Source organism: Emydura macquarii, unplaced genomic scaffold, assembly GCF_026122565.2.
Source record: "Emydura macquarii macquarii isolate MOO-44397 ecotype Brisbane River unplaced genomic scaffold, CSIRO-AGI_Emac_v2 contig_1551, whole genome shotgun sequence".
NCBI lineage: Eukaryota > Metazoa > Chordata > Testudines > Chelidae > Emydura > Emydura macquarii.
The window spans coordinates 13,728,293-13,750,686 of NW_027131688.1; the positions used below are offsets into that span (position 1 = coordinate 13,728,293).

At 42.5% G+C, this 22,394-nt stretch overlaps 1 protein-coding gene across 1 annotated transcript in view; it reads left to right on the forward strand.

Moving 5' to 3' along the window:
• Window positions 1-1,546: 1,546 nt before the first annotated feature.
• Window positions 1,547-22,394, forward strand: part of PRKCH (protein kinase C eta) — a 170,010-nt gene continuing 149,162 nt past the window's right edge. The window contains exon 1 of the mRNA XM_067554909.1: window positions 1,547-1,911. Within this exon, the coding sequence (XP_067411010.1) occupies window positions 1,552-1,911 (360 nt within the window). The 5' untranslated portion in view covers window positions 1,547-1,551. The remainder of the gene's footprint in view (window positions 1,912-22,394) is intronic.

Consider the following 22,394-nt stretch of genomic DNA (forward strand, 5'->3'; position numbering starts at 1 on the left):
TAGGGATCTAAAACTACAGCACAGATATTCAGGCTCCTGCTGTAGCCTGGGCTCTGGGATCATGCCTCCTTGCGGGGAGATCGGTGGTCCCAGAGTTTGAGCTCCAACATGAACCTGAACATCTACACTGCAATTTTAGAGGGGTAGCTGTGTTAGTCTGTATACAGCAAAAACCATGAGAGTCTTGTAGCACCTTAAAGTCTAACAAATAACCATTCTAAGTCCCTATTCAGACCCAATCTGATTGTGGCAAGGTTTCATACGAACGTTTGCATATTCAGACTGGGTCTGAATAGGGACTTGGAATGGTTCTCATTACAAGAAGTAATTGTTACTGTTCACACATTCTCACCTTCTAATCAACGTTGTGAACAGGCCTCATCTACCCTAACCCCATGGACTTTGCTAGCACCTGCCCCCCCTTGTCACGTTTCTCACCCTTGGATATATATACACCTCCTCTCTGGGGTTTCCATTTCATGCATCCCAGGAAGTGGGTTGCAGCCCAGGAAAGCTTATACCTGCAGAGATTTGTTAGTCTTTACCAAGCTACAGGACTCCAGTTTTTACTGCAATTTTACAGACCCAGAGCATGAGCCCCAGGCAGCTGCCAAGGGCCAGCCCAGAGTGGCTAGCTGCGCTGCAGACCTGCCCCCAGGGGGCAGAGCCCGCGTTGAGCGGCAGCGCTGGCTTATGCTGGCCCGTTTGCCCGGGGCTCCCTCCTTCTGCGGAGCGGCCGCTGCTCCTCCTCCCATGTGGGGGCGACCCGGCGGGAGCACGTGGATGCCCCCCTGTCCGCTACAACAGCGCGGCTCTGGGGGAGGAGGGCACCGCTGCCCGCCCCCGGTGCCTGCCCCTGGCTGAGCTCTCCCCCCCCCCCTTCCCGGGCAGCGGGCCGTTGTCGGAGCCCTTTGCCCCAGGAGCGAACAGCCCCGTCCCGAGCCAGTCGCTGCGTAGCCCCCCCGGCGAGCCGCGTCCCCTGCCGCCAGCGGGCCGCAGCCAGCCCCGCGCGCCCCCGTTCCCCGCGGCTCGAGCCCAGGCCTGGCCGGGCCGGCCCCAGGCCCCGCCCCCTCGCCGCGCGGTCACCCAGTCACACAGGTGCTGCGCTTCCTGCCCGCTCGGCTGCCGGCCAGGCCCGGCGATGCGCTCTCCCGGGGCCAGGCGCGCGCGGCGGCTGCGGTGGTGGCGGCGCTCGAGCTTCCGCGCCGGCTGAGGGGGAAGGCGGCGCCCGCGGCCGCTTCCTGCTGCGGGGACTCGCCGCCCAGCCGGGCCCGCCTCGGCAGGGGCAGAGGCGCGCCGAGGCGGGAGGATCGCGAGGTGCCGCGCTGCGAACCTCAGCGGGGCTCGCTTCAGCCCCCAGCGATTCGCCAGCCCGGGTGGAAGGGGCGGGCTGGGCGCTGCCCTGCCCCTGGAGTTGAGGGGAGCTTGGGGACTGGTCCGCCGGCGGCATGGCTCAGAGACGGGGCAGCCGGGGCTGCCTGCCCCTCTGAGGAGGAGCTGCTGAGCTCAGCATCTCTGCCGCGGGCCGCCCTGAGCCCCGGCCGGGCTGCCATGTCCGGGACCATGAAGTTCAACGGCTACATGAAGGTGCGGATCGGGGAGGCGGTGGGGCTGCAGCCCACCCGCTGGTCGCTGCGCCACTCGCTCTTCAAGAAGGGCTACCAGCTGCTGGACCCCTACGTGGCGGTGAGCGTGGACCAGGTGCGGGTGGGGCAGACCAGCACCAAGCAGAAGACCAACAAGCCCACCTACAACGAGGAGTTCTGCGCCCCGGTCACCGACGGCCGTCAGCTGGAGCTGGCCGTCTTCCACGACACCCCCATCGGCTACGATGACTTCGTGGCCAACTGCACCCTGCGCTTCCACGACCTCTTACACAGCACGGGCAGCGCCGACAGCTTCGAAGGCTGGGTGAGTAGCTCAGGGAGCGAATGAGCACACCTGCCTCTGTGTGTGTGTGTGTGTGTGTGTGTGTTCACATCTGCCTGCATGTGTATGCTCACACACCTGTGTGCGTGCACTCACTTGTACATATGTACACGCATCTCTGCGCTCACACATCTGTTTGCACACTCACCCTTGTGCATGCATCCATCCTGCATGCATGTGCGCAAAGACGCATCAGTGATGGCCACGGTTTGGACAACACACTGGAGATTAAATTGAGGCCCTCTAGGGCTAAAAACATCAGCTGCTATAGCATGAACTCAAGAGCCAAGACTCCTCAGCAAGGGGCTGTAAAAACTTATATGCTCTGTGAATCAGCACAAAGGGAGACCTGTAATACACACACACCAGTGAGTTATACATGCACACCTACAAACTCTCATACACATGTGTATGCTTGAACAAAATTGCAAACGTGCACATAAGGAAGGGCACGTTCCCTTTCAAACCTATGTATGCACATATCCAGACAGATGTGCACACACCTTTAGCCCAAACTCATCCCTGATTTTAAAGGAGTTACAGGGGTGAACTCTGCACAGTATGATCATGTATATATCACATATTCACCAGTATAAGTCAAACAGTGGTATTTGCAGGTTGTTCCCCAACTTCCTAAGTAGGTGCGATTTGCATCCCCCCCCCCCCCCCCAGCTGTAGTTCATGTTTCAACCCTAAAGATGGATTGAATGGTAGACATGTAGGGTTTGAAGAGACCCTCCTGAGAAGGTTATCTAGTGCATCCCTTTGTGCTGAGGCAGGATTAAGTATATCTAGATCATCCTTCAGTGGTGTTTGTATAGCTAATTCTTAAAAACCTTCAGTGGAGGGTATTCAGTGATGGATTCAACAACCTCCACCGGTAACCTGATCCAGTGCTTAACTATGCTTAGAGTTAGCAGGTGTTTCCCACTATCCAATCTAAATCTCCCTTACTGCAGGTTAAGCTGATCACTTCTTGTCCTTCCCTTGGTGGACGTAGAGAACAATTAATTACTATCCTCTTTATAAGAGCCCTTAATATATCTGAAGACTGTTATCAGGTCTGTGTCGTCGTTCCAGCATTCCAGGTGGACAAATCGCAGAGGAGTTTGGAGATTCCCAGGAGGAATTATTGTTTGTAACTTGTTGAGACCAGACAGTTTAGTAAGCATAGTCAAATAACCATTACAGTCAAATCAGACTGATAATAGGTGTGGAAGAGAGAAGTGCCACTAAAGAGAACAGATAGATATTAAGATCGTGTCACAAGAGAAGTGCCAGTGCTTTCCTTTCTCTGTTCAGCACAGTAGCTAAGAAATAACATTATGTATCGAAGTACAAGAGAGACGATCACGTGTCTATAGAAAAATACAACCTTGGTGCTACGCATCCTGCTGATTATTGTCAGCACCAACAGTGTGTTAAGTGCTCTCCAGTCAAGTGTGAGGTTCCTGTCCTGTTGAATGAGCAGTTTAAATACAAAATGGAGTGATGAAAGGATGGGACGAGGGAGGAACCTCAACCAGTGTGACAGACCATTGTGGTTCATACCCATCTTGTCAATCTTTTTTGTTAATGTTGGTTTTTTTTAGTTTGGTTCCTATTTCGATAACACTTGTTTTAGGTGGAAGGGCTCAAGTCCTTATAACTCTGTTCATATCAGTACAAAATATGTATGTCTTCACTCCAACTGCTACAGTGGCACAGCTGTGATGCTGCAGCTGTGCCATTGTAGTGTAGACACTTGCCACAGTGATGGAAGGGATTTTTCCATCGCTGTAGTTAATCCATCCCCTAGAGAAGTGGTAACTAGGTTGACAGAATAATTCTTCTGTCGACCTAGTAGTGTCTACACTGGGGCTTAGGCCATTTTAACTCGTTTCTCCTGGGTATGAATTTGCCATGCTCCTGAGTGACAGAGCTAGGTCAAACTAAGTTTTAGATATAGAATAGGCCTATATCAGGCACGGCCTACACCTAAAACTTAGGCTGACCTTGCTACATTGCTGAGGGCTGTGAATAACTTCGTGCCCTGTGAAACATAGTTAGGTCAATCTTATCCCCACAACAGATGTAGCGAGGTCAATGAAAGCATTCTTCCATTGACCTAGTTACTGCTTCTTGAAGAGGGAGATTACCTACATGGACAGAAAAACCCCTTCTGTCAATGTAGGCGGTTTCTACACTGCTGTAGGGTAGGCATACCTTCCATTGTTGGGGGGGGGGGGGGTAATTATTGTTTTTTAACTTAAATAGTTATATCCATACGTCCCTTAACATGGACACTGTTTTATCAGTATAAAGATGGACTAATTGGAGAGAGTCTAGAGGAGAGCAACAGAAATGATAAAAGGTTTATAAAACCTGACCTATGAGGAAAGATTAGAAATATTGGGCATGGTCAGTCTTGAGAAAAGAAGACTGAGGGAGCAACCTGATAATAGTCTTCAGATATATTGTAAGGACGATGGTGATCAATTATTCTCCATATTCACTGGAGGTAGCACAAGAAATAATTGGCAATCTGCAGTGAGGGAGATTTAGTTTAGATATTAGGAAAATCTTTCTAGCTATAAGGATAAGTAAGTACTGGAATAGGTTACCAAGGGAAGTTGTGCAATCCCTATCATTGGAGGTTTTTCAGAGAAGGTTAGACAAACACCTGTCAGGGATGGTCTAGGTTTACTTGATCCTGCATCAGCAGGGCGGGATGGACTAGATGACCTCTTGGGATCCCTTCCACACTATCCTTCTATGATGCTATGTATGAAAGGTACTTTATATCAATATAGCTTATTCCCCTTCCTGAGTGGACATAAGATGTACTGGTGTAAGCACTCTTATACCAATATAACAATCCTCACTAAAACGGAGGTTGTACTGCTTTAACTACGCCAGTGTAGTTAAAGCTACACAACTTTTATGTGTAAACAAGGCCTAAGAAATTTTTGGTCCGGTGTCCTAAAACATTATTTTAGCCCTTCTTGATGCATCCAGCTAATCAGTGGTTAGTATTTGCTGAAAGCCATTAGAAAGCATAGTGCACAGTGCAAATCATGCAGTTTGTAATTAGGCAGTTTAGGATGCTTGGACATCCAGATGTGGAAAGAAAGGCACCCTTAGCAGGTAGTATACCACTACTACTTGTCCTTGTTAGTTTACAAGATATAGGTGATGATGTATAACAAGATCTATACAGTTAAGGCCCCAAACTCTTACTATATGAATAACTTTATGCATGTGAGTTGTCCCAGTGCTGGGTATCAGAATGGAATACTGTTTGTGGTTTATACTGAAATTCGTATTCAGAGGATTTTCTTAGAATTACCTGTGTCTCTCAACTCTTCAGATGGGTTGATTTGCCAAAGACTCTCTGCTAAACAAATATTACTACAACCTGAACATTTCTGTAATTGCATATTTGTTATTAAGCAGGTCTGAAATTCATCTTGCAAATTCATAAGAGCACATTAATAGAGAAGATTTGCAGTGAGGCTCTGCTCTCTTATCATTTTTCTTTACTTGTTTTAAGTACATTTAATGTCTCCTGTTAAGTGTCAACCTGCCTTCTACACACTTTAGCATGAATAAAGTGGGTGTGACTGTCTCCACTACTATATACCCGTGGGTGCTGAGTGGGTGTAAAACTCTGCCAAACCTGAATGGTAGCGCTTTACACAGGTGCATAGGCAGTGGAGAATCAAGCCCATCAGGTGCAAGGCAGTGGAGAATCAAGCTCATCATTATACTCTGAATGCTGTTATGTTGTGATTTACATTGTGATTGCAACCCTCGTTCTACAAGCATTATTTTAAAGCATTTATTGAGCTTTGAAGACATTTGTTTAAGGATTTTGCTTGTAGCTCAAGCATGGTGTCTTAGTTAGCCGTGCCTCTGTTTGCAGCATAAGAGACAATCAGATGACACTGAGACACCATAAATCAGAGATTTTCAAACTGTGAGGCGCGGCCCCCTAGGGGGGACGGAAAAACGTTCAGGGAGGTGAGTGGTGACACCAGGCGGCTCAGGCTTCAGCCCGGCGTTGCAGGGCTTGACGGGAGGGAGCGCCACCTCCACCCCCTGACTCACTTCTTTTTGTCTGGGTTGCGGGGTGAAACCAAAACTTGTAACCGAAAAGGGGGGCTCAGCTCAGAAAGTTTGAAAACTACTGCCATAAATTGTGTAAAGTACTGAGGTTTTAATTGAATGGAGAAATGTTTACAATAGATCACTACCAAATATCTTAGTATTTATTCCTATAGGACTTATATAGTAGCTTATGTAACTTTTAATCATGGGCAAATGGTAATTGTAAGAGCATGTTGGAACAGTGTTGAATTGTCATAGTTACTAGGGAGTGATTTAATTATCGTTACAAAGGTTGTCAGTCTATAGATATAGCTCCTAGAATTTTCAGCGTTTTTACTCACCAGCCTTGTTAAACCACTTCAGACTTTTTGTTTGCTTTGATCTTGAAGTGGATGAAGGCAAGGAGATTCACCTACTTAAATATCCCTAAAACTATTAGGGGAAAATACACAACAGATTGCGCATTAGATCAGTCGTTCTCGTAGAGGTCTTCCGGGGAGGGTACATCAATTAGTCTAAGTATTTGCCTAGTTTTACAACAGGCTACATGAAAAGCACTAGCAAAGTCAGTACAAACTAAAATTTCATACAGACAAATGGCTTGTTTATACTGCTCTCTGTACTATATCAGTGATTCTCAATCTAGGGGGTCGCAATTTATTTTATAATTATATGGTAAAAATGAAAACGTAAGCAATTTGTGAGTAATAGTGTGCTGTGATACTTCTGTATTTTTACATCTGATTTTTGTAAGCTAGTAGTTTTTAAGTGAGGTGAAACTTGGGGTATACAAGACAATTCAGCCTCCTGAAAGAGGTGCAGTAGTCTGGAAAGCTTGAGAAGCACTCCATTAGATTGATTGGCTTGGAACCTTTGGCATGTCTTGACAGTCTTATTTCCATCTGCTCCCATGATGGATACTTGCACAGTGGCTTGTTTGCAGTTCACTTGGTTGCAGTGTGGGGTGAAAACTACCCTCGTCCCTCTTGTGTTCCTTTGCAAGAACTCTTTTACATTTTCTCCTGCAGCCTTTTGTAGGGTTATAATTTTCTTGTAGCAGATGCAAAAATTTTGCCCTTATTTTCAGTTGTGCTCAGTAGAATTATTATTATTATTAAGCATCACCTGCTAAGTGCTGTACAAGACCCAAATTGGAAGGACACAGTCCCTTCCGCAAGTCTTCTACGATGTAGGTGGGGACAGACAGATGACACAATGAACAGGGGTGACCTAGAGGATGGTTGTGTTTTAAAGGACCTTAATCTGTGAGCCACTGGAAGTTGAGGGTGCTCAGCACCTTTCTGATTCAGGCAACTGAGCATAGGTTGTTTTTGTTGTGTGTGTGTTGGTTTTTTTTGTCACACAGGACAGCCTATTTCCTGACATGGATTGTCATTGTGGACTTAGCAGAAGTGTGTTGTAAAGAGTGATTTGAACAACGAGAGGGTGAATGCTGGACAAAATGTGAGATGTGACTATTGAGTTCAGAAAGAAGTTTTGATTAGGTATTTGCCTACCCATCCAAGTCAGTCTGCTACCCATCTTTAAAGGCAGGGGTGACCTGCTTCTTGCAGAGTTGGATTAAATAGTCACTCCTTTCAGGTGGCAATATTTTTCATCTAAGATGAAGACTGACTAAGCTAAACAGAAAGAAGGGGTAGCTTTCCTGATATTCTATACCATGTTACCAAACTAGATCACAGCGAATGCTGATGAAACTAATTGGAGACCCCAGTTAGAAGGTAAGAGTTTAGGCCTGGGATTTACTAATCTGGTACCGGGGTCAGAACACACTCACGCAATGGAACCAGTCATGTCAGTAAAGTCGCTCCTGTGTGTGTGTGTTTGCAGGCCTGACCCCTTGGTCACCAGGTTGCAGTTTTAAAAGAGGCTGCGTGTTGAGAAAGGGAGCTGAGGTTAGGTTAACAGTAGAAAAAGCTAACCACACATCTTGGGAAGGTTTCTGTTAAAAAATGATCTCTGTAGGACTCTTGTATTCTAATTTGATGGGGCCTCTGTGCTTTTGCATTTATATTGAGCCTTTACCACATAGGCTTTTTTGTAAGGTTGTGTTTTAGCCAGCAGTATCCGGATTTTTCATTTGAGTGATTTCTGAGAAGCAATTTGGTTTTGACTTATTTTTGAGCTATAGGCAATTGAGGGCCACCAAGGGGGTGGTTCGGACTATTGAACACTTGGAAAACCTACCCGTTTACAGTGTAATTCAATATGAAAGCATATCTCCTTGCTAAGCTGAATGAAATTCAATTGTTTTTCCCCTAGACAGCATACAAGTTCCTTTCATGTTTTATGCTTGAGTGGAGCTGTTGTGCTTCACTAATACAATCAAGAAATCCCCAGAGCTTTTTTGTAACCATGAAAAAGGACAAGCGGAAGAGATATCAAATAAAATCAGTCTAAGTACTCCTGCAAATGATTCCACACTAAACACCACACTTCTGTCTGCAGAATCTCAGCCCAAAATTTCCAATATTTGGAAATTCTGGGACATACAAACAGTTATGTTTCAAAGCCTTTAAATGAGTCTGCCTCTGACTAGTATGAAATCTTGGTTTTTAATATCAAGGAGACAACATTTTAAGTGATGGGTTACCAATAGTAATTGCCATGCTGCAAGCTGCAGAGTCTTTAGGCTAGTCAGAAATTCAAAGGTTAAGTAAAATACTGTGGTTTATTTTTAAGGCAAATTTTACACTAGAAAAGGGTTGTGATATAACTATCCCAGCAAACCCTCTGAGTGTAGATGTGGCTTATAGTGACATTAAAAGTGCTTTTGCTGGTATAACTGCATCCACACTAGGGCTTTTGCCAGTATAGAAATTCACAAAAAAAGAAAATGATAGCTGTTGCTGTTTTATATTGTGATAGAGCCTGTAAAGGCTTCAACCAGGACCCCATCGTGTGGGTGATGTATCTATGAATAAAATAAAGACACTCCCTGACCCAGAGAGTTTATAGTCTAGGATTATGACAGTTTGCAATAGGTGGATAAGCAGACACGTGGGAGTGGGGGACGTTGGAACAGTAAAGAGGGTCTGGGTATGTCTGGACAAATTAGTTGCCTCAGTGGACTGGACAAAATAGTCGCAAGTGGCTGTCAGCCTAGCCAGTGTCATTCAAAGGTTATTGTAGGCATCATGGCAGAGGTAGATATTTAAGGAAGGCCTGAGGAGAGGAGAAGGCAGTGACTCTATGAATTTTGATGGGACATTCTTCCCAAGCATAAGAGGCATTCATTGTCGTGAGCGATAAGAACAAGTAGCCTTAAATTGACTGTGACTCAATGAGCTGTTTCTTACTTTTCATTCTTTGAGAATTTGAAATTTCTTGGGGCAAACAACTTTTCATATTGGAAAGCTGTTCCAGAACCTCTGTCTTCTGATGGTTAGAAGCCTTCTAATTTCCAGCCGAATTCCGACTGTGATCCAACCCCACCCGTTGTCGTTGTCGTCCCCGGTGAATGAATCACACTATCAGTCTATAGTGTAAAACTGCTGTGAGAGAAGTCAGCCTCTCAGCATTTTACTTCTTTATGCCATCTATTTTTAATGCCCCCCTGATGAATGTCTTTTTCCTCCTTTCACACTTTATTGTGAAATGTCAGTCTGTAAAAAAGTTTCCTTGATTTTTTTTTTTTTTTTTTGGCTAGATGCGTATCATCTGTGAGTTCAGAACAGAAATCCTGACACTTGTTTCTAATTTGACTCGGACCAGCTCCACATCAGTGTGGACACATGGATTTATAGTGGAGCTACTTCTGTTTCGCACCAGTGCAAATGGGAAAAGAATCTGGCTCATCTTTTCTTATTTTTATGTGCAGCAGGGATATTTAGTGATAACTGGATTATACGTTATTTATTGAGCACAGTCTGCGTGCTCAAAACTGCTGAGAGAGAGGAAGATACCGACTTTATCCTGGATAGTTTATTATCTAGGTCAATCGTAAATAGTGCAGTGTTATGTTAATTCATCCAATCAGAGTTTATTCTCAAAGCAGTTTGCTCTGAAAATATATGAGATATTGATGTTGAGAGAACTATTTTGTGTTGTGCAGTTAGATGGTGCAATTTCTTGTGGATGTGAAAGCTATTGAATCAGAACAGAGATTAGGAATTGTATGTAAAATATGAACATAGAACCTACTCAGGCCCTGATCCTGCAAGCTGATCTGATGGGCATTCCTATGGAACCATGTTGATGTTATTTAGGCTCTGCCTAGAAAAAAAGATCTGTGTGCAGATTAGTTTGGTGCTCATCGCTTTATTAATAATATAGATTTAACGACAGCGAAGAACTCAGTGCAGAAGCAATGAGTACCCTAGTGATAATTACATTTATAAACACCTCCACCAGCAATAAGTAATAAATAAAATCAGTTCAGCCAGAAGCATCAAATAATTGGCTGGAGACAAAAAAAAAAAAAAAAAAAAGAATTGTCAGCCAGCCAATAAATATAAAAACAAAGCACAACAAAAGTACCCTCTCTTCCCTCATCCTGCGGAGGAACATACCCGAGCCTTTCCCGCAAAACGTTGTCAAATAATTGGCTCTTGGAGCCTGCCCAGAAGATCATCAAGTCTGGCTGTTTGATCCCAAGGAGGAAGCAAGTTACAGAATCCTAGGGTCACACCAGAGAACATCCAGCCAGCAGATTTTTCTCCTTTATTAGCTGACTGCAGCTTTGGCCAGTATCTCACAATAAGAGAAGTGATCTCTCTGGTAGGCAGGTCCCATGATGATGATGTTATTGTGGTTGTTTGTATTATCATAGCAGCCAGCATTCCTAGTCATGCAAGGCATTGTATGAACACAGAACAAAAAGACGCACCTGCCCTAAGAAGCTTACAACCTAAGTATAAGACGAGACAACATATGGACATAGAGATGGATGGAGGAGAACAATGAGACAATGTTGGTGATCAGTAGTGGTCCTAGCATACACCAGCAGCCTAACTGTTGTTAAGTTTTTTGTAGGTGTCACAGCAAAGGGGAGTTTTAAGGAGGGTTTTTGAAGAAAGATAATGAGGTTGCTTTGCAGATGGTTGCTGGGAGCATCTCCCAGGCATGAAGAGCAACATGGGAGAAAACAGAGATAATTGTTTGAAAATTTAATAAATGGGTGATGAAGGCTGACATTACTGGCCAATTGGAGGTGGGAGTCAACCTTTTGATACAGAATGAGCAAGGTTCGGAAGAGTAAGGGTGGACTGTGAAGGGCCTTGAAAATGAAGAGAAGTAGCTTATATTTGCAATAGAGAAGGGGAAGCCAGTGGAGGGATGCAAAAAGAGGAGTGATAGGGCCGCAGTGATGGGCTGGGAAAATGATCTTTGCAGCTGCTTTCTAAACGGATGTGAGCTGGGCAAGATTGAATTTGTCAAGGGCAGAGAAGGAAGTTGCAGAAATCGAGATGCAAGATGATGAGAGCACGGACAAGAGTTTTAGCTGTGTGGATGGATAGGAAAGGGAGTATCTTAGAGATGTTAGGCAGAAATAATTGCCAAGATTTAGACAGTGCCTGGAGGTGAGGAATTAGAGACAGGTCTGAGTCAAAGGTGGTTACAGGCCTGAGGTGGTGGTGTCCATGGTGATCAAGAAAGGAGGGTGTCAGCAGGGCTTGTGGTGGGGAGAGGGGAGATTTAGAGCTGTGCAGGTCATGGCCAACACCTTAAACTCTACTTGTAGTCGTACAGGAATCCAGTGCAGATACTGTAGCACTGGTGTCGTTTCGCAGGACTGGGTCCATTTAATTTGTTTTATCCTGTTGGATTAGCAGAAAAAACTTGTTTACAGTGTCCTGATGTGTGAAATCTAACATCCTCTCTGTGCTAAAGATAGAATATTCTCTCTCCAGAACATATTCACTGTCTGTCTTATTTGAGCAGGAGTTATTCAAACTCTCTAGTAGTGTTTCTAGCAACCTCAGGCATAGGGTAGAAGTTCAGACTATACTGCACACACTTCCAAAACATTTTTCATGTTTTGCCCATTGCAAACAAAATGCATTGAATGTGTAACTCAGGACTGGGCCCTCAGAAGTTGTTTACACTTGTCATTTGGTTTAAAGTTTACAAAATGGCCTTGTTTAGACTAGGAAAACATGCTTTAAAGCATGTTAGCTAACATAACCTATATTAACACGTTCTCAAATATGAACCTACATCTCGCGTAATATGAGGTTTAATGTGTTTAATGTGTTAACTGATCATGGTCAATCCTAGGTTCCCCCCAGAGTTAACTATAACTTCTATTAATACATTTTTAAATATCACTGTCTTTGTCTAAGGTAGGTGCTAAGAGTTGTTCATAATCTTAGCTCGTTTTCCAACACCACCCATTTTTCTGGGCTAGACAAGACCAATAGAGAAATATGCAGTGTGAAAGAATCTTTGACCATTTAGGTCTTGATCTAGCAAGACACTTAAGCATGTGTGTAACTTAAACATGAGTAGTCCTATGGAAGTCATTTGGGCTACCTATGTACTTAAGTGCTTTGCTGGATCGAGGTCTTTGTTCTAAGTTTGTCATAATTCTGTCTTCAAAATCGGGTCACCCATTTTATTTTTTTCTTTTGTTCTGTTCATCAAGAAAAAAAAAACAATTTGTGTCTTTCTGGCAATAAAATAAAATCAATTAAGCTGTTTCACAGAAGGCCATGTTATAGCTGCTTCTGTGAGTGATCATTATGTGTTTTTGGCATTTGCTGTAATTCTGTCCTTTCCCTTTGTCATGTAGGGATGTATATGTGAAAGCAATAAAAGGAGTTCAGTATATATTTTGGTATTTTAAAAACATAGTCTTAGTTCTCTTACTACAAAATGAGTTGCATCAATAATAGATTTGCTGTGTACCCTGTTTTTCAAGCAATATCACATCTCACTTAAATAACAGGCTCTGAAGCACCTGCTACTGCTTTGAGCAGCAAAATTAGGTGAGAAAAGACTGATACTGAACTTTGCTTTTTATACAGAACCCTTGATGCAGGGCTCTGTATGCAGGCTCTGGGGAGAAGGAGTTTTTTGACCACCTGAAATCTCCCCAGTAAAATAGATATCGCCACACTATAAGCCATGTGGCTCATTTACACATGATCTAGGCAGCAGTCAACATCAAGCCAGAGCATATAAAAAAACAAAATTTCACTCGGTTCAGTAAAATAGCTGCAAAAATAGTTTAGCCTCAAGAGTGCAAGAAAAGAATAACTAAAGCTGATACTTAACTATGGGCTATCACAGGCAGGACAAAAAACAAGGTTTTTTAAGCTAGTAACTAGTGAGCACTTGCAGAGGTTTAACCAAATACCATATCACTCTGTATTGCGAGCAGGTCGTTTCTTAAAAATTTGCAGCAACAGTTTGCACAGGAACTGCACTCTTTACGATAGACCCTGTTGTGGTTTGCTGCTTCACCGCAGTCATGGAGTGTAGATGTTCTGATACTTACAAATGGACCAAATTTTTCCATCTCTTGCTATGAATTTTCCAGTCAATTATTAGTTGTTCAGACTTTTTATCACAAAAATATTCATAATTAGGTGCCTGAAAATATTTGTTATAGACTGTCATCCCCCAAACCTTCTAAGCAGCATTCTGCTGTAAGAACAAGACGACTCTTTCATCATGTGTTGCATGAAGTATCAGTTAAATCAGAGTGAGGACCTAATTCTCAGCTGTGGTCATTCAGCATGGCTCCATCAAAGTGAATGGAGCTAGTCCAGGTTACACCAGCTGAGGATCTGGCCCTTGATTTCTATAATGTTATCTATAGCTCAGTAAATACTATACATAGTAGGAGCTGTGTGGTCCTTTGTATCTTATTTCTGTTCTTAAGGACTTTCATATGGATATATCATATGTCAGATGCCATACCATGTGCATTTATTTTTCAGTGTCGTTAACTGTATGATACAACATTCCATTTATATCTACAGGGCTAGGTCCATGCTTGCTTATAGGCTTTATGTTACAGCACTCAGTAAATCTTAAAGCAATAAAGTTATTCAAACCTCTTCATTTAAAAGAAGATTTATGTAAAAATGTATTCTAGAGACTTCACTTCTCTGATGATGAAGTCTCTCTGGATGTAACTCTAAATTGGTGTTTATTGGATTTAAAAAAAAATCATGGTGTGAGAAGCACAAAGTAGGAGACTGCACCTTTGAAAGAGCTATGTCCACTCAGTGGGAAAGAGACAGAATTACGGTGTAAAGTACATGATTGTAGTGACATTCAGATGGGGAAGCATTCCTTCAAGGGTGGAATTAACACTTATTCTACTAGCTAATGTTTAGGAGAACATGGGTTAAAAGCAGGCGTGTTTATCAAATAAAGTATTGACACCAAGACAGACTGTGGGCTGCTGTGACAGTACAGTAGGTGCCAGCTGTGTTAAACAGCACACATGACATTTCTCCTCTGTAGTATGGAGGCATGGCAGTGAAGACTGCCCATCTTCCACTTGGATCAACATGGAGTTTTGCATGCTTGTATTAGGAAAATGTTTTTCACTAGGAGGGTGGTGAAGCACTGGAATGGGTTACTTAGGGAGGTGGTGGAATCTCCATCTTTAGAGGTTTTTAAGCTGCGGCTTGGCAAAGCCCTGGCTGGGATGATTTAGCTGAGGTTAGTCCTGCTTTGATCAGGGGGTTGGACTAGATGACCTCCTGAGGTTCCTTCCAATTCTAATATTCTATGAATCTATGCTGCAACTTGTATTCCCAGAAAAAAGGTCCATATTAAAGAGGAGAGCATTGGCTGCTGAACTGGGAACTCTGCAAGCCATGCCACAGTTTAGCAATGCCTGGGTTCATGTAGGAATGTGATTTGCAAAAATAACCTTATATCCGTCAGTGGTATCAGTGTGTGTTAAGTCCAAAACAGATTGCGAAGAGTTACAAAAGGATCTCACAAAAGTAGGTGACTGGGCAACAAAATATCAGCTGAAATTCAGTGTTGATAAATGCAGAGTAATGCACTTTGGAAAACATAATCCCAAGTATACATGCAAAATGATGGGGTCCCTCCCACCTCCCACGGTCCCGGAGCCCGGGCTCTAGCTCGAGCATCTACACTGCAATTAAACAGCCTCTTAGCTTGAGCCCCAGAAGTCCTAGCCAGCTGGCATGGGCCAGCCACAGGTTTTTAATTGCAGTATAGATGGACCTTCCGTTCCTTTTGCACCCAAGACACATCTCAGTTATATTGTTTCAAGGTGAAGAAACATTTCAAACTGTGTTTTGGAAGGAAAAAAGTGGTAAATGTTACTAAATGCCAATGCACTACTTGGGGGCTTTCACCACTAACACTAGACGTGCCTCGTTTCACAAGTGGAGGATGAACATCAGGGTCATGTACACTAGGAGACCTGCAGAGGTCTGGAGGCTGGCACCCTTTAGCTCCTTTCCATCTGAACACAACCACCAGAGTGGCAGCTGTGACAGTAAGTTCACCAAAGGCACAACGAGATCATCTCTTGTTGTTTTTCCTCGACTACATAACCCTGATCCCAGAGCTGATGGTGCTAAAAATTGCCTGAGGGTCTTGACAATAGTTTCTTATTGTAGCTCTTAACTTTTGAGGTTCCAGGAATGTTTTTAAGCTAATCTTTGCTGTAGAAATATAGAGCATAATGTTAAAGTTTTCCACATAGAAGAACCTTTTTAGGTGTCACTAGCTTACCTTACCACTACTTCACTGAATTAATTAAAAATAAATAAATAAAGTAAGTAGGAGAGAAACTGAGCAGAATAGAAATTGGCAATAGCATGTTTCTGTACCAGGCACAACAGAGCTTCTGGATGTTGTAAATTGAATATTGAATCCTATCCTAAATTCTGCTTACTGAATAAAGAGTGAGCTGTGTCTCCTAGAGCCAGATCTAATATGATCAGGACACCCAGATGAGTGGCAACATCTGGAAGCATGATGCCGCTATAGTAGGAACTAACATCATACACCCAGGAATGCTGGGGGAGTACACTCCTTCTTTGGAACCACCTTTTCTGAGAGGCTAGATGAAGAAAAATTGCTACAGCTTTAACAATGTTTTTGAGAACTATCAAGGAGATATCATAGTGCAACTTCAAGATAGTCTGTATTTTGATCTCTTATCCTTATACTATCAAGTAATATAGTTAAATGCCAGAAAACTGGCAGTAGAGGAAGAGTGTAATTAATCTGTGACCTGCCAAGGAATCACGTGAGCACAAATGTCCATGTTGTCATAGCCCGTATTTTCAGCTAGACATTAATCCAGCATCCTATAAAGATAGCAATTGATTGCTCCCTTTTAGATATTTAGCTAGCTGATGGGAGGTTTTAATAATGTAGACAGGCTTTTAAATGGATGCATCTGCAGGTCTGAAAGGCATAAGTGATGTTGGTGGCAGTTTCCGAATACATAGGCCTGAATGCCTCTCCTCCATCATGTGAAACCCCACTTTTACCAAAACTGTTATAAGTAAACTATTAATTTGTACACAAAATCAGCCCCTTTCCCCCAGTGGATTGCAACAGTGATGGATTTTCAAATAATGCAACTATAGCAGTGTTTTCTAATCATTAGGAAGGGAGAGGTTTGCTTCCCTCCCGCTCTTCCCCCCCCAGGAGAAAAGAGCAATTGAACCTCCCAGACTTTGGGGCATTCTATTGAATCAAAAAGTGCATTGTATTGATGGATATTGCAGGCCTCTTGCAATTCTGTAAGGCATTGTGGCTTGGCAGACAGAGTACTGGCCTGGGTCTCAAGAGACCTAAGTTTTGTTCCCCGGTCTGCCACCAACCAGCCTGCCTCCTGGGTGACCTTAAACTAGTATCTATACCTTAGTTTCCCTTTCTAAAATTGGGATAGTTAGACTTGCATCCTTTGTACTGCACTTTGAGATCTATGGCTGAAAAGCACAATATCAGAGGTAGATTGTGTTTGTTATAACACTGGATCTAGAAGCATATCCTAGGCAAGTGATAATCATACTGACATTCATAGTCTCTGCACATATACAAACTGTATAGATCCCATCCAAGAAATATAATTTGGAGTACTGCTAGCTCGAATAATAACTACCTGTACCTTTCCTTAAATAGTCTAATATTTGGGGAAATCAAATCCCTATATATTTGTTTTAAACAGAGCAGCAGTACTTGCATTTTTTAAAAAAGGTTTGTATTTTAGTTTCCACATCATGTAGCCCCCAGTTTCCTTCCTGCTAGATAAAGACGCTTAAATATATGTCTGTCTTAGGGGGGTTTTTTTTTTCATGCCTACCGCTATAGGAATGAAGCATTATAAATAACTTGACTTTTTCAGTAAACTGTGATATACTATTGTAACCTACCTTAATTTTACTGTAATTAATAAGATACTCGGCTTGGCAAAAGCCAGTCAAGTCTCTTAAAAATGACCTGAGTGTCACTTCATTAGCTTAAAGGAAGACCTTTCATTTTTCTCCCTTTGACATTAATGATTTGGTTGACCAAATCTGGAGTATAGTAGGCTTACATGTTTTAGTCTGTTTAGTGAATGTTTATTTTCCCAACAGAAGAAAAATTACTGGGAAAAATGGAATGGGAGCAATAAACCAAAGTGAATTAAATGCAATGGCTGATTAGAAATGGATCCTAGAAATAGCCTGTATAGTTAATAGAGATTTGTACAAAAAGAAATTCCAACACATTCAAGATTATACCATAATCCTGTAATTATTACTATCATTGTCTTCCACAATTTTGTATCAAAGAAAAAAGTCACAGAAAGAATTAAGTACCCAATGAAAGTAAGTAGGATCACAACAGAAATGTTAGTTTTATACAGGATGTAAATATCTGCAAATATCCTAAGACTCCATATCACCTGAGTTACGTTCACCAGAGGTAAAGATGTAGAGATCAAGGTCTTATTTCTCCAGTCTTTCACTGGTGTAACTCCTTGGGTATCAAAGGAGGTAACTGTGTGGATAACAGGCGCTGGATGTCCAACACTGTAGAAGCAGTGTCTTGTATAGAAGACCCTCACACCTTGATACAGTCCTCCTTGCTAAGTGCCAGCTTTAAAGTTGTGAATGACTTCCAGGTTCACTCAGATGTGCTATTAAAACTCAATCAATCCAAAGGAGACTGCCTCAAGTCCAAGTACCCTGTTGCTGCTGCTCCTTCTCCTAGCACTTGTCTTCCTCTTTCTCCATTTATTTCTGCAGTTTTCTCTGAAATCAAGCGAAGAAGCTTTCTATTTCTTCCCAGACAGAAAGTCAAAGGGTCACACTTCCAGTGTGGCCTGGAGGAGAATAGGCCTTTATTTGGGACTTGCCATATCTGAGAATTCTGGTTAGCTCTAAACCCAGACTTCCTCTGGCATCATCTGCAAATCTATGCACTTCCTTCCACAAAACAGTCTGGCTATTTCATGCTGAGAAACAACACAAACCTACTTTTTTTTTCTTGTGGCATTTCAGTTGTTTCTGTACTGGAAAGTCTGTCACATTCCAGTTGTTTGTATTTTCTTTTAATTAATTTTAATAATTTATTTAATTTTTAAAAATTGGAACTAGAGAGTGTAGCAATTTCCTGGTTTCTCTGCCAGTGTATACTGCATTAATCAAATACATACTAAACCTGATAGACATTTCTGAAACTCTGGGGGGGCGGGGGAGGGGAGGAGAGATAAAGAGGATGTGTGCCTTTTTAATGCAGAGGGGTGAGGTTTCAACAGCTGCACAGGTCATCGGATATTCATGTCTTTCTCTTGTTATGAGTTGTCTCCCTTCCCTTACTAAATAATTAGCCAACAGAGTTTCTTGACTAACCCCCACTATCTGTAGGAGAAATCAAATTGAGTCTTCCATTGTCAAAACCCCTAGAAGTTCTATCACGAGAACAAATATGCTGGGCCTGCTTTCAGACATGTCTGTATGCAATGGCACATGCAGTTGTTTTGCAAGCACATTTACAGTGATTGCACATGCAAACTGGGTAATCACATACACATGGCAACAGTTATGGCATGTTTGTGGGTTTCTTTGTGGTAACTATGTGCATTAATGTCTGAAAACGGAGCCCCGTTTTTGCAAAACCTCAATCCTGTGGTTCTGTGGCTATCTCAATTTTAACTTATTTGGAAGTTAAAGATCTCATGATCCCTATTTGAAAAGAGCATGGGATAACCATGTGTCCAATGGTGGATTACACACAGTGGTGTTTGCGCTTCCTCTCATAGCAAAATGAGTTCTAATGTGAAAAGTTGTGTGCAGATTTAGTTCCATTTCTCTACACAATCACCATATTCTCATGATCTGATTCACCAGTAGCACAAAGCAGCCGTATCCCAACCATTCCATCCACTGTTGATTTCCCCTGCAATGATTTAGCAGATGATACGGCACCCCCCAGAAGTAATGTAGTGTAAGAGGTTTGGGCGTATGGCTGGATTCTATCTGTACCTGGCGCTATAATGGCCCCTGGAAGCCAATGATGGCTAATGTATTGTTATAAGCTTGGTGAAACCTTGTTATGGGTTGAGTTAAAACCCCCAGGAGATTGACTGACTGGTGTGAACTCCCCCTTCAATTAACATAAGCAGGGGCTTATGCTTGCAGTTAAAATAAAGGGGTGTGTGAACCCATCCAGGAACTTCGGGCTGGGTATTGTTTTAGGGGGTGTGTGGGAAGAGAGCTCACACACAAACTGAGATCAGACAAGAACAGAGGGAGAGGAAGAGGCAGGAAAGCCAAGCAGAAGCCTGTAAGCATAGTATGACCTTGAAAGAAGCTAGAGAGCAAACTTTTTGGTCTGGTGTTGACTAAAGAAGCCGGGGGCTGCAAGCTAAAAACTGGTCCTTTTGTTCTCAGTTCCCTCTGCTTTAAGAGAGACTGCAATTTCTACGTTCTTGTAAATACACGAGATTGCATGAAAGAAAATGCCAGACTCCATTAACTTCTACTTCCAATTGGAATATCCTGAAAACTCTGTACTTTGACGTGCTGTCTAGGTCAAAAAGGGGCAATAGTATGTTAGAATAACTTTCAGCCAGATGATATCTTCACAGTCACAGGTGCACAGATGGTTAAAGCTTCTTTTGGGTCAATAGTGTGTCAAGTTCATCTGCCATTGTCTGTCAAATATAAAGTGTGAGAGAGCTAAATGTTCCATTAGCTAAAAATTGAACGTTGTTCTTTTCCTGGTTGAAAGGTATAAGAAATGTTTCCCACAGCTGTGTAATGCTGTACTGCCTGAATGTAATAGCCACATAGGCCGGAAGTCACACTAACGTGACTGAACTCAGGCAATCACACAAAATTCTGTGGTAAAACTCCCACCCCACATAGTGCTTAAAATGATGATGAGACAGCAGCAAGCACGTGTGACCATCTAATACTTCACACCCACATGCCCCTACCATTAAATTTGAAAAAACACCAGTAAATTGAAAGAGCGAAGAGATCTAGGACCAGATTTTCAAAAGAGCTCTGCTGCCCTTTATGCACCTAAAGAGAGGCCAGATTTTCAAAACTCCTCTTTCATTGTGATGCTTCTGGGCAGATTTCCAAAATTGCTCTCCACCCAACATGCTGCTCTCCTTTGAAAATCTGGCCTTGTTTGTGGGTGCAGAGCTTTTGTGAAAGTCTTGACCCTTGTTGCATTTCTTCTTGACATTTTTTCCCCCCGCCTTGTGATTCCCATTTAGTATGTTCCAGATATAGCAAGGTGGTCTATCCAAAACAGTCTCCTTCTTGGTGAGAAAGGGATGGTTCAGGGGTTAGGGCACTAGCCTAGGGCTCAGCCGACCTGGATGCAAGACCCTGCTCTTGAACAGAATCCTGTGTGCTCTTGGGCAAGTCACTTCGTCTGTCTTTCTACCTCAGTTCACCATTTGTAAATTGGCATTTCCCTACCTAACATAGGTGTTGTGAAGATAAATAAAGACTGTGAGGTTTTAGATACTATGGTAATAAAAATATATGAATATGATAAATAGTTCTACAGTAAGAAAGTAGTTTGGGTTTTGATTAGTTTTTCTATTTTTATTTAATCAATTCAGGAATAGAGACAATAGAAAGAGACAATAGATAATGATTTTTTTCCCATGTACACTCCCTGTGTAGTTTATATTTCCACAGTATCTAAACCAGATTCTTCCATGTAAACACAATAGGGCATTGTACTAAAGAAACAAAAGACCAGTTGCCAGGAATTATTACCGAAGTTCATAATTCTGGGATTTGCAGTGCATTAAAAGTGTGGTTTCGCAAAAGCAGTTAGCATTGGCTTAACTCCACTCCCATTGAAGTTAGTGGTGAAACTCCTGTTGATTTAAATGGGAGCAGAATTAAGGCAATACTTTTGAAAATCCCACCTTCAATGTTTTGTTTATATGTCCAGTCAAACAGGTTTATCAACAAGTAACATCATTCTATTCAGATGAAACACCAGAAATCATAAAAGCTTACGCAGTTCTTACTTGGGCAAAGATCCTTTGAAGTCAGTAGGGTTTTTTCTTGAGTAAAACTCACTAAAGACTTCAGGTGAGTGATCAGTGATTAGCTGTGTTTGATTGTTTGAATGCCCCTGTTCATGGTTGGCCAGTAGCCTGTAATTTTGGAACGTTACTGAAAAAGAAATAATGCTTTATACTCCCATCCTGGAACATATGTCAGAATGAAGATAAGATATTAGAGCAGTGGCTGTAATAACTGATTATAGGAGTTATTAAAAAAACTAATTTTCCACCAATACGAATGGGGGGGGGAATTCCATTAACTTCACAATGCAGCACAGGTGGCAATGAAGTGGTTACTTTAAGATACAATAGAACCTCAGCGTTATGAACTCCTGAGGAATGGAAGTTGTTCGTAACTCTGAACAAAACGTTATGGTTGTTCTTTCAGAAGTTTACAACTGAACATTAACTTAATACAGCTTTGAAACACTACTATGCAAAAGAAAAAATTTCCCTCTATTTTTTTTAGTAGTTTACATTTAACACGGTATTATACTGGCTTTTTCTCTCTTTCTGCGGCTGTCTGATTGTGTACTTCGGGTTCCAAATGAGGTGTGTGGTTGACTGGTCAGTTTGTAACTCTGAGGTTCTACTGTATTCTATATCCATGGCAAGCTTTGACAGTAACTGTACTCTGAAAAACGTAAACGTTTTTAGAGACCTGATTTCATGATGTCCTCAATTCTGTCAGCACATTGGGGGGATTGAAGCAGGGATCTCCAGAGCTGAAAGTATGAGTTGCTACAGCTTGAGCTGCAGAGTCGTGGATTTTTAGCTGGGAATATAACAGACTCAGGCCTGGTCTACACTTACCTGGTGATTCGGCGGCAGTCGACGGGAGTTATGCAAGTGACGAACTCCCGTCGACTGC